The sequence below is a fragment of the Anolis carolinensis genome, chromosome 3, assembly GCF_035594765.1.
Source record: "Anolis carolinensis isolate JA03-04 chromosome 3, rAnoCar3.1.pri, whole genome shotgun sequence".
Lineage (NCBI taxonomy): Eukaryota > Metazoa > Chordata > Lepidosauria > Squamata > Dactyloidae > Anolis > Anolis carolinensis.
Window position 1 is genome coordinate 160416002 of NC_085843.1, and position 13237 is coordinate 160429238.

Consider the following 13237-nt stretch of genomic DNA (forward strand, 5'->3'; position numbering starts at 1 on the left):
CAAGTTGCGAATTGACTTCTGTGGTAATAAAAAGGGAGACTGAATGATACTCTGTAAATTGGCAAGGGGCTGGTAAACAGTCCCTTACTGTGTCTTTGGGATTTTGGATGTGCTAAATCAGCTCTCGCTTTGACACCCCCAGTCAGCATTAGTTTTGTGTACAAAAGTCGGTTTTTGCCTATGGATTCCCCCTTTGGTTCATGAACACATGCTCTCTCTCTCACTCCACATACATCAGTTAGAGGCATCCCAGTGTGTATCTACTAAAGTGAAATCTGGATCAGCAGTGCAACAAGGGCATGGCAGTGCCAAATCCTTTCTTTCTTGGACGTGTGTGTATTCACAGCTTGCAAGGTTGCCTTCCAGATTACAGCGAACCGTAGTTCCCTGTCCCCAAGCAATTACCACTAAAATTACAATTATAAAGTAGCTTTCCTTTCTCTTTTCTCCAAAGTTTCTAAATAATTACTTCTGCTTAAAAAATAAAAATAAAGATCTGGACCAGCATTTCTCAACCTGGGGGTTGGGACCCCTGGGGGGTTGCGAGGCGGGTGTCAGAGGGCCACCAAAGACCAGTATTTTCTGTTGGTCATGGGGGTTCTGTGTGGGAAGTTTGGCCCAATTCCAACATTGGTGGGGTTCAAGGGGCCCTTTGATTGTAGGTGAACTATAAATCCGAGCAACTATAACTGTCAAATGCCAAGGTCTATTTTCCCCAAACTCTGCCAGTGTTCAAATTCTGGCATATTGAGTATTCGTGCCAAGTTTGGTCCAGATCCATCATTGTTTGAGTCCACACTGCTCTCTGGATATAGGTGAACTATAACTCTAAAACTCGAGGTCAATGCCCACCAAACCCTTCCAATATTTTCTGTCGATCATGGGAGTTCTGTGTGTCAAGTTGGTTCAATTCCATCATTGGTGGAGTTCAGAATGCTCTTTAATTGTAGGTGAACTATACATCCCAGCAACTACAACTCTTAAATGACAAAATCAGTCCCTCACCCAATCCCACTAGTATTCAAATTTTGGCATACCGGGTATTTGTGCCAAATTTGGTCCCGTAAATGAAAACACATCCTGCATATCAGATATTTACATTATGATTCATAAAAGTAGCAAAATTACAGTTATGAAATAACAACAATAATAATTTTATGGATGGGGGTCACCACAACATGAAGAAGTGTATCAAGGGGTTGCGACATCAGGAAAGTTGAGAACCACTGATCTGGACATTACAAATTGCCAGCTTGGAAACAAAACTCACTCTCTTTCACCTCATCTTACTGTTGCCTCAACAACCAAAATGCAGTGTGAGGCAGTGTTTGAACTATTTGATACTTCTTCCCCGCCACTGAGGCCATATCCCCACCTGTGTAAAAAAATAACACAAGCGAGTGTATTGTAAAAAAAAATACTTTTTCGCTTGTTAAGTTACGTTCTTAATTGTTAACATTTTTTTTACTTCTGAGTTAGTAAAAATAAATAAATTGCTGTTTTCTGTAATTAGCTACTTCCAAGCTGAATTAGGCATAAGTAAGGTGTTTACTGCATCCTGTGTACATCAGGCCAGAGTTGCAGCAAAAACAGTGGGACTTGGTTTCTCATAAATGTACTTGGCAACTAAAGAAATTTTTAAAATAGCGGTTGGAAAGATTATATACTTAAATCGGAAACAACTTGAAAGCAAACAACAACAACAACACGATACAACTGTGAGGCAGAAGCCAAAATATGTATTGAATTAATGAAGTCTACTAGAAGCCTTGCTGAATGATACTATCCAGATTACTCAACCTGTATCTGATTCTGCTGGGGTCACTGAGTATATGTACAGCATGACACATGAATCTCTCTGCTGGATTCATTTATTATATAGAAAGTTCTTCTAATGCATAATTCACTGCTAATATTAGTATAGAATTACACAGTAGGAAGACCTTTTAGCTTTCTAATATCCCTCTAGATTAGTGGATCATTGATGTGAGAACATAACACAGGTACAAAGGTCTAGATCACTTGGTCTTCATATGCTCTTGTTAAAATTGTTGTTCTGCTGGTTTGCAGCACTTCCTCTACAGAGTAATTTATATTTCCTTGCTGAGAATGTCGAAGGAGTACTCCAATATATTTTCACAAATTGAAGGATCACATGCTGTGGCTGTGTAGATGGGGAAAACAAATCTATGTTAGTCCTTTTGCCCTGGCCTGGACACTAGAGATAGCTCCTACTACTGGGGTTCAAAAGGTTGGTGTTCTTGGCCTCATCAAGAAAACCAAAGTGCTCTACCAGCAGGTAGAAACCAATCTCTCTGCAATACCAGCAATAAAGATTAATCGTGTAACACTAGAAAATATTGACAATTTCCACTACCAGTTCAATGCAGTTAATCTGCATTCTGAAACTGGATTATATAGCAGTATAGATGGGATCTTAGCCTGGATTTCCAATGCCATATAATACCATTTGTAGAATGCAGATGAACTGGATTATATGTGTCTACACTGCCATATAATCCAGTTCAATGCATTTAATCTGCATTCAGAAACAGGATTATTTGGCAGTGTAGATGTGGCCATAGTCTATTACACTTTGTATATTTTTCTGAAAAATGGAGAGGGAAAGTTTGTAATGTTTGGTTGTATCATTTCCACTTGCCCCACCCAACAATGGAAGAACTTCTCTGAAATGAAATTCAAGCTTTAAAGCAGGCATGAGCAAACTTCAGCCCTCCAGATGTTTTGGACTTCAGCTCCTTCAGTTATGGAAGTTGAAGTCCAAAACACCTGGAGGGCAGAAATTTGCCCATGCCTGCTTTAAACTGAAAGAGGTTTCCCACCGTTGATATAGGTCAGAGTCCTGCCAAATTGGGCACCTTGAAATACCATTGATGTTTAGAAAGACATCTTGAACACTCTTAAGGGTGCCACACTACAGAATTAGGGCAGTTTGATGCCTCCTTAACTGCCATGCATCAATGCTGTAGAATTCAGGAATTTGTAGTATTTTAGCCACAGAGCTCTCTGATAGTGAAAAATAAATAGAACTGCAGCATTCATCCAAGGCAGTTGAATAATAATAATAATAATAATAATAATAATAATAATAATAATAATAACAACAACAACAACAACAACAACAACAACAACAAAACAACAAAAGCAACAACAATTTTATTCTTATATTCCCGTCCCATCTCCCTGAATGGACTCGGGGTGGCTTACATGGGAACCAAGCCTCGGGGCCCGGGCTGTGGCGCAGGCTGGTGAGCAGCCGGCTGCAGCCAGCTGCAACAAATCACTCTGACCAAGAGGTCATGAGTTCGAGGCCAGCTCGGAGCCTGCGTTTGTCTCTGTGTTTGTTCTATGTTAAGGCATTGAATGTTTGCCTTATATGTGTAATGTGATCCGCCCTGAGTCCCCTTTGGGGTGAGAAGGGCGGAATATAAATACTGTAAATAAATAAAAACAGTTCACAACACAAACTACATTCCAAATTAATGCATAAAAACATACAAAATCGTACAACATAACTCAATGAAGTGGTGTCAAACTGATACAATTCTTCAGTGTGGCCCAGCATAATTGAAATAAATATGATTTCAATGCTTTGCAGTGCCCATATTGGGCAATATTGTTGTGCTATCAATATTAAATTTGCTGAGACCCAACTAAAAGAGTTTTGTGCCAATCCTTAGTCTCTTAACTCCTCTAACAAATTGCTGGTCTTATCTGTGAATCCTCCAAAGGCTTTATTTGGAGTACAAATAACAGGTGTAAGTGGGGAAGATGCATAGATTTTCATAAACACGGAGCCTGAACATCTGCTTCAGTGAGAGATTCATCTCATTTATGAAGAAAATAGGATATAAATCACTCGATAACTGTCAAGAAGGTCCTCAACGTATTCTTTAGCCACGTTCCAAGCTGAAGTTAATGGGTCTTGCATTTGCAAATTGCTCTGAAAATTAAGGGGTGTGACTGTTCTGAACATTAAATACTTTCGTGTTTTGTGCTCTTCCAGTTGCTTTTATTCATAAATTTTCATGTCACAAAAAAAGACTCTCTATAGGGATTGTAGTTCTTGCAGCTGTAAGTTTTGTGTTGGTGTAAGGAGATATTTTTGCAGGGTGACAGATACAGTGGTGGTTATAGTGAAGGGTATGTTTAATCCTTACCTTTCAGAAAAAAAGTAGAGAGTCCATACTTCAAATGGACACTCACACACTCTCCAACATCTCCATCAGAAGGTGCCTCCTTGATTTAAGCACACTGCAATGACCCAAAGAGTCATATGAAGGGATGGCCAGACCTTAAATAGCCCATTACCCTTCCCCCATCATATGCCATGTTCCAGTGTCCTGTGCCACATGCAAAGCCACATACGTGGTCTCTGACCATTGAGGCATCAAAACCATAACTTACCTGCAGCCTTTTTACCAGTCTGGTTAAGGCATGTATTACAATCAACAATTATAAAATGAATAGTTAATACATTTTAACATAACTTCAATCTTGAATGTAATCAGGAAATTGCTTTCCAGATATTATGTTCTTAAATGTCCTAGAAATGTGCTTTTGATTTCAAAATCACATCTCCAATTGCTGTTGGGGAAAAAACAAGTTATTGCTTCAAGATAAGTAAAAGTATAGCCCATTCATTCAATTCCATTGATTGAATCCCATTGACTTGGTAGATCTACTCTTGATTAGATTAACATAAGAATGTGTGCCCTGTCTTCTTACAATCTTTGATGCTCAGCCTCAAAAACTTACTTTTTTGACTACATTGTCAAGAATTTCATGCTGACTAGGAGAATCTAAGAGAAAGCATAGAAAAAAGCAACTCTTCTGAGCTCGCCTTGCTTTAGTAGGAGAAGTCTTTCTGTGGATGTGTAGAGGCCAGCCCTGGAAAACCAAAATGTAGGGGGTTTTTTGGGGCTAGGAACCCTGGTCTGGTACCATTTCCCCATGTGGATTGCAAATATGAGGTCAAATCGTTTCTCACAAAAACGTCCTTTACCTATTGTTATACAAGGTGTTTCAAAATAATGGGCCCAAGTTACAAACAAGATGGCTTCTGTAAGTTTCGTCTTAAGTTGAAGTTGTATGTAAATCGGAACAGGTACATTTTTTTCAGTGTAACTCCAGATATATCTATCTGTCTGTCTGTCTATCTATATGATAGGATAGGGAAGGTTTAACACCCCTATGGTGTTTGTTTGGCTCTCTGTGCTCCTGTTCAGAAGATTTCACCTCATTTTCTGTCCCTGTGATAATTGGATTTTGAAAAATGTGGCTTGTTGTGGAAACAAGGATTGGTGATAAAGCTTCAGCGGAGACACCCTTTCCCCATGATAACTCTTTCAGGAGTGAATTTCCCTTCAGAGAGGTAGACTTCTCTCACTTCCTGTTGTCTCACCCCCGTTCTTATGAGTCACTTGTAAGTCAGATGTTTGTAGATTGGGGTGTACCTGTATTTCACAACGGCAGTATCTTACAATTGCATAAAAAGTTACAAACTGTTGAATGACTTACCTGGTTATCAAGTTTTACTAATTGTTTGTACAGTGTGGAGCATAAAGAGCTTCCATATTTCGAAGGGGCACTGTGGGCTATAGTGGGCGTAGAGAAGTGGGGTAGGTCTAATTCAGTAGACTAGGCTATGTCATTTTCAGTACCCGTACCCATCATGAGTATGATGGGAATAACCATTCTGTGGTAATGCAGAGAGCGTTTCATACACACATTTTGCACTCGGTCAAAATGCATCTGTTTCAGATCGGAAAACATTTTTACTATAGATTTCATAGAATCATAGAATAGTAGTGTTGGAAGAGACCTCATGGGCCATCCAGTCCAACCCCCTGCCAAGAAGCAGGAAATCGCATTCATAGCACCCCCGACAGATGGCCATCCAGCCTCTGTTTAAAAGCCTCCAAAGAAGGATCCTCCACCACAGTCTGGGGGAGAGAGTTCCACTGCCGAACAGCCCTCACTTCTAATCTTTGGGCAACTGGATCCACACTGGAAAAAAATAACCTGGCAAACTTAAGACCATTAGAATGCCATAAAATGTAGAAGCAGTAAGAGCATCTACTCAGCAATTGACTAGGCATTCCTTCCTTTCATAAGCATGCCATTGTATTGGGGATATCAAATTGGAGTTTGACGAGGATTCTACATGCTGATTTAAAACTGTATTCTTCCAAAATGTTTTATCTGATTTGATTTTTAAAACCCATTAAAACAAAACTGTTTTATGTACTTTTCAGGAATGTATATATATTTTTTCTAAATAGCTTCATTCGTTTTTATACTCCTTCAAAATGTGAGAGATCTTTATGCCTCACCCTGTACTATGGTTACACCAGGAGTAGGGAACCTAAGTCCAGTATTGAGGAACAGCAGTTCAAGCCTGACCACTGTTCACCAACTTGAGCTGGTGGGAGTCCAGCAAGTTGCTCACTTCTGGTTTATACATTTATTTTTAACAGCTAGGAAGCAGGGTGGTTGTATGTTTTCTGGGCTGTATGGCCATGTTCCAGAAGTATTCTCTCCTGAGAATTCTTTCACCCACATCTATGGCAGGCATCCTTAGAGCTCGGAAGCAATCTTTCAGTCCAGCAGTGGTAATCTCATGATAGAAGTAACAACCATCCAATAACCCTGCCTGCTCAGACCTCCAGGGGTTCTTTTATTAAGTATTTTGTCCACATGTCCCAAGACAGCAAGATATGTATTAGTCCTTCTAGTCAAATTCTGTAATTGTAAGTCCTGGTTTGTTATAGGTTACCTTATTATTGTGCATTGCAGTTACCACTGAATGCAACTTGACTGAATAAACCTTGTTGGTACTTGAGGAAGGTCTTGGAACTTGAGGAGCAGAAGAGAGGGAGAGGAAAGATTAATTATTTGTTATACCTATTAGAAAGAGAGCATCTCTGCTTAAGGATATTCTTAGATCTTCAGGCAAAAACAACTGAGCCTGAGCCCAGATCACCATGGTAATGTTGTTTGCTGACCTAATAATCGCGATGATTGCAGCTCACTTGCACAACAGTGGAAGACCTTTGATGTTTGGTCTTTGGAAAGAAGAGACTCTTGAATGTAATCTTTCTAAGAAATGTGAACAAATTAGTAAAGTTCACTTCACCATGTTGTTGTTTGTGCTTTTTGACTTATGCCAACTCTAAGTCAACCCTAAGTCATGATTTGTTCGGAGAGGGTTTGCCCTTTGCTTTCCTCTGAGACTGACAGACTATGACTTGCTTTCAATGAGGTTCCATTGCTGAATGAGGATTTGGACCATGGTTCTCATGGTATATGTTTCATCAGCTAACAAGGGAATGACGGTTCTTTTTTCCCAGTCTATTACAACTTCATAAGCTGTTTATTGCATTCTGGGATTTATTTTAATTATAAAAACACTATAGATATTGTATCTGCAAAAATACTTTATATGACATTATTTGCACTGAACCATTATGTTTGTTAATAGCCTAGAAACACATAGTTGCCCGCAATATTCCTGCAGTGTTCCAGCTCTGCCCAAATTCTTGCCCCATTTGAGCCCTGTCGAAGGTTCTCTTAGGATGAGGATTTTCAATCAAACATATGAAGAATATGAAAGCCCTAGTTTAGTATTCTGTTACCTTCTGAATCAACACACAAAAGTACTGTTATGTGTGACCTTCCTCCTTCCTCTACGGGTTCAGGCAATATCATCTGAACATTATTATTCCTTTTGAGATGTAAAATCCAGAATTTTCTCAGTACAAAGGTTGGGGTAACAATACTACACAGAATCTCCCAGCTAGCATAGCCACTGAAAAGATAAGCCCAGAAGATGTATATATAAAGAACTCATGAAGGACACCAAGACAAACTCTAGCTCCAGAATTGGGCTTGTTCTTTGTTCCACACAAAACACTGGCATCATTTAACAGTTTTATTTGTCTTCTCGCTGGCTTTGGTGTCACTCTTGCTCAGGAGAATCAGACAAGGTGGCAAAGAGTTAAATTAATTGAGGCTTCTCCTTACCTCTCTAATTCATTCACAGTCACAGTCCAAGGTGGTTGGCCTTAGGTCACTAGGTGGTTTAGAAGGTATAATTTACATCGATATGTGACAAGTCAGAACTCATCCTATGTGTTCTTGATAGGTGCTTGCTGAGGGAAGACTGCTTTCAGTCATTCAGCATAGCATTTGCCTTCCAGAAACAAATAGCCGTGTAATTACTCTGTAATCACATAGTAATTAGTGTCTACTATGCCTATATTGCATAATTATATGCCCTGCAAATTACATGGAAATTATACTTGGATTTGGTGTGTGTTTCTGCAGACTGTGTTGCAGAAAAAATAAACTAGGGGTTTAATATATAATTAGAATGTCTACAACAGTGAGATGTTGGGAAATGTTACATCCATATGAAGCTCCTTTGCTATAATTTAGAAATTCCACAGTAGCAGTGCAAGTGACCAAAGCCAACAATGTCTAAAGTAGGTCCAGACATGGCCTATTGGCCAGAGCTTGGAACAATTCCTTTTTTTGTACTACAAAAAAGACCTCCAAAAAGTGAATTGTGTAAGTGCCATCATGTATAAAGCCCTACTTTCCATTGGTGAGCCTTAGATTAAATGGCTTGGGTCCAGGCTACTTGACTGATCATATTTTCTCTTACAAACCAGTCCGGCCACTATGGTCAGCGGAGGAAGCCCTGTTCTCAGCCCCACCCCATCTCAAGTTTGGCTGGTGGGAACGAGAGAGAGGGCCTTCTCCGTGGCTGCCCCCCACCTCTGGAACTCCCTTCCTAAAGAAATAAGGCTAGCCCCGTCCATCCTCTCCTTCAATAAACCAACTAAAGACCTACTTCTGCTCATTAGCAGAGAGGAGGAGGATTAATTAATAAGAGACCACTTCCAGATCCTGATTGAGAACTATGCTGTATCTGGTTTCTGTTAGTCTATGTCAACCCATTTACCACCGTAGGCCACATAATCCAACCCACACAACTCTGTTGAACTACAATTGGCTTTTGTAAATTACTGTGAACATTTATTTAGATTTTATGCCACTTTATAATTCTTGTATGATTCTCTCTGACTATATTGGTTTAGGTTATTGATGTCACAGTATATTCAATTCACTGATATTAGGTTTAATTTGATGTTAGGTTTTTAACACTGTATTCATATGTGAGATTTTATGCCAATATTTATCTGTGTTTTGAAGGCATTGAATGTATGCCGTTGTTTGTTGGAATCTGCCCTGAGTCCCTTTGGTTTATTATTATTATTATTATTATTATTATTATTATTATTATTATTATTATTATTACAGTAGAGTCTCACTTATCCAACACTCGCTTATCCAATGTTCTGGATTATCCAACGCATTTTTGTAGTCAAGGTTTTCAATACATCGTGATATTTTGGTAAATACAGTAATTACTACATAGCATTACTGCCTATTGAACTACTTTTTCTGTCAAATTTGTTGTATAACATGATGTTTTGGTGCTTCATTTGTAAGGTTTGGGTGCTTCATTTGTAAGGTATGATCAGTCAAGTAGCCTGGACCCATAACCTAATTTGATGTGTAATAGGCTTTTCCTTAATCCCTCCTTATTATCCAACATATTCTCTTATCCAACATTCTGCCGGACCATTTATGTTGGATAAGTGAGACTCTACTGTATTATATAGGAGCCCCAGGTGGCGTAGTGGATTAAAGCCTTGTGACTTGAAGGTTGGGTTGCTGACCTGAAGGCTGCCAGGTTCGAATCCAACCCGGGGAGAGCGCGAATGAGCTCCCTCTATCAGCTCCAGCTCCATGCGGGGACATGAGAGAAGCTTCCCACAAGGATGGTAAAAACATCAAAAACCATCCGGGCGTCCCCTGGGCAACGTCCTTGCAGACGGCCAATTCTCTCACACCAGAAGCGACTTGCAGTTTCTCAAGTCGCTCCTGACACGAAAAAAATATATTATTATTGCATGTAATATATCTTATATCACTTCTGCTGTGTATATAATGTGCACCTTTGGCCGACCTGTAAACTGCTCCATGGTGACATGATAGTCCACAGCTATAAACTTTCAAAGTACTCTCATGTACTACTTCCTGTTAATGCTGTTATAGTCAGCTCTCGAGCTAAGAGTTTATTCAGTGAATAAATATGCTTTTTGATAATATGAACGTCAACTTAACAGTACTAATCCTGTTTCTTTTTTCCCTTTTCTGTACAGCAGAGCCGGCCATTTCAAAAGGGAACAATTGTTTGGATGCAGCGAAAGCCTGTAACCTAAATGATACTTGCAAGAAATTCCGATCGGCTTATATAACTCCTTGTACCAGCAGTGTGTCTAATGAAATCTGCAATAAGCGGAAGTGTCACAAGGCCCTGAGGCAGTTTTTCGACAAAGTCCCCCCGAAGCACAGTTACGGGATGCTCTTCTGCTCCTGCCGAGATGTTGCGTGTACAGAAAGGAGGCGGCAGACCATTGTTCCGGCGTGTTCATATGAGGACAGGGAGAAACCAAACTGCCTGAATTTACAAGATACTTGCAAGACGAATTACATCTGCAGGTAAGATAGCGCATGGCAGAGGAGTGATTAATGAGGTAGTGGAAGGAATCTTTCGAGCTGCTCAAATTGCCAGGGCTGGGAAGTAGCGAGAAAGAGGACAGGCAGGGAAGAAAACCTGACATTTTAAACAGAATAATAAAAACATCTAGTTAAACCTGTATATCATTAAAGTCTCTCTGTATATGGTAAACAAGAACTTTTTTCCAGACAGAATTCCGGAGGTAATCTTTTCTTGGCAGATAAATATGAATTAGATGATTATATACCTAAAAGGCTGACAAGATGTATGAATAATTTGTCCTGTTTGTAGATGGTTCAGTTGTAAATAGTTTTCTGAACCATTTGCTTGTAGATGAGCTGTTTAAAGTGGATGCCAACTTACTTTTGTTAGCTATTCTGAGAATTGTATTTAGCTGACTGAAACAGGCAAGAGAAAAATGTAGTCAAAATGACTAGATATAGTTTAAGTATCCTGGCAATATTGCCCCATAGAGAGACTGGTGTGGATTCAAGTGGGCAGAGTACAGCTCCTGGGACCTCACTTCTTTAGCCACAAAACCCCCAATTCCCTCCAAAATGTTTGAAAAAGAGTGATTTTGGGGACAATGTTTGCCTGAAAACTATACAGAAGATCCCCCAAACATATGAAAACACATAAAATTCCTCTGCACAACCCCCAGATGCCCTTCTACTTTACATATCTAAGACTGGATCTACATTGCCCTATACAGTAATCCAATTTCAGAGGAGCCTCCGGTGGCCTAGGGGATAAAAGCCTTGTGACTTGAAGGTTGGGTTGTTGACCTGAAGGCTGCCAGGTTCAAATCCCACTCGGGGAGAGCGTGGATGAGCTCCCTCTATCAGCTCCAGCTCCATGCGGGGACATGAGAGAAGCCTCCCACAAGGATGATAAAACATCCGGGCATCCCCTGGGCAACGTCCTTTCAAACAGCCAATTCTCTCACTCCAGAAGCAACTCCGGTTGCTCCTGACACACACAAAAAACAAAACAAAGCCCCAATTTAAGAATGTGAGTTTTTTTTATCGTGTCAGAAGCAAATTGAGGCAAGTTGCTTCTGGTGTGAGAGAATCGGCCATCTCCAAAGATGTTGCCCAAGGGATGCCTGAATGTGTTACCATCCTGCAGGGGGCTTCCCTCATGTCCCCACATGGGAAACTAGGGCTGACAGAGGGGAGCTCACCCCATCTCTTGGATTCAAACCACCAACCTTCAAGTCAGCAGTTCAGCCAGCACAAGGTTTAACCCATTGCACCACCGTGGCTCCTAGAATGTGAGTTAATTGTATTGAACTGGAGTATGTCAGTCTGCACTGCCCTATAATCCAGATCAATGCAGTTAATTCACATTCTAAAACTGGATTATAGGGCAGTGTAGATCCAAACTTAGTTCTCCTCTTCAGTCCTTACCAAAAATGGTGACAGGAAATGACAGAACATCATTACCAATTGCCTTTTTGAGAAAGACTACAGAAGAAAACAGATATTTGGACTTGTGACATAAAGTCTTCATTACTCTGATTTCTGCTGATTCACATAATCCTGATAAAGGACCTTTGGTTGTTTTTCCTGTGTTACTCCCTAAACAGAGACACCCCCCCCTATCTAATATAGTACATTCTGAGCTTGGGGGGGGGGGGGGAGGAGGAAGAGAATAGGAAATGAAATGGTTAATGAAGGCTGCCTTAATGTTTTGAATCTGCAGCACAAAGTATTTCCTTTAAGTGCCATCATTACTTCTGTGCTGTCTTCATTCATTTTGGCATCCAAGTTTCTTAATGCTATTTCATTTTCTCACTTTTCACTCATCTTCCCTGACTTTACGCCTTTCGTTCTCCATCATTGCACAACTCGGCTTCTTGGTCAAAAAATGTTATTACTATTTTTGAAAGCGACGGGAGTATGAAAATGGATTTCTTTGCAGATTTCTAACTGCAGTTCTTTTTTTCATTCAAGTTTCTCTTCAGCAACTTGGCCAGGTTGGGGTAATTGGCTGCGAGCTGCTTCATGCTTGCATGTTCATCACTTGATTGCTGTAGCATTAAGAAACAAGTGGTATGTGTGTATGAGCACCTCAGATCAAAATTTGATTGTATTGGAAGCATATTATTAATATTTTTAGGAACATATCTTTTGGAGTAAAGCATTTGAGGGTTTCTGAACCGATGTTACACTGGAAGGAATTTATTAAGGCATGGCTGCCTTCTTGTTCTTTGTTTCAGGAAGCAAAACATCTTGTGTGTCCCTGGTAATAGAATCAAGAAACATTCCAACTTTGCCCACCTTTTTCATCTGCCTTCTAACACAAACTAGATAATAAATATATCTTGGAAGAAATTGTGGAAGAGTTAGGTTTTCCCTAGATCCTGAAGGAGGGGTCTAAAGTCTTGGTAACCATTGCTGCATAGCAGAATTATGTTTTAGTAGAGAGGGGAGGGGGCCAGCAATACTACAGACAATTTCTGTACTGGTCTCTGGACTATGTGTTTTTGTAGCCTCAGTTATATCACTAGTTCTTTTTAGTGATTTTGGAACCCTATACTAAACTCCATGTGTGGAACTCATAGGATCCAGGGTATTGGTGGCTGGAAAATGAAATCACAGTGGAAAATCCAGTAAACAT

At 40.0% G+C, this 13237-nt stretch overlaps 1 protein-coding gene across 2 annotated transcripts in view; it reads left to right on the forward strand.

Annotated features, from left to right (window-relative positions):
- The window catches only part of gfra1 (GDNF family receptor alpha 1), a 297168-nt gene that overhangs the window by 171276 nt on the left and 112655 nt on the right, over positions 1 to 13237 (forward strand). Inside the window, exon 4 of one of the 2 annotated variants that reach the window (XM_016995097.2) lies at positions 10257 to 10596. In XM_016995097.2, the coding sequence (XP_016850586.1) occupies positions 10257 to 10596 (340 nt within the window). The remainder of the gene's footprint in view (positions 1 to 10256; positions 10597 to 13237) is intronic. The other variant, XM_008114823.3, reaches the window with a different exon arrangement.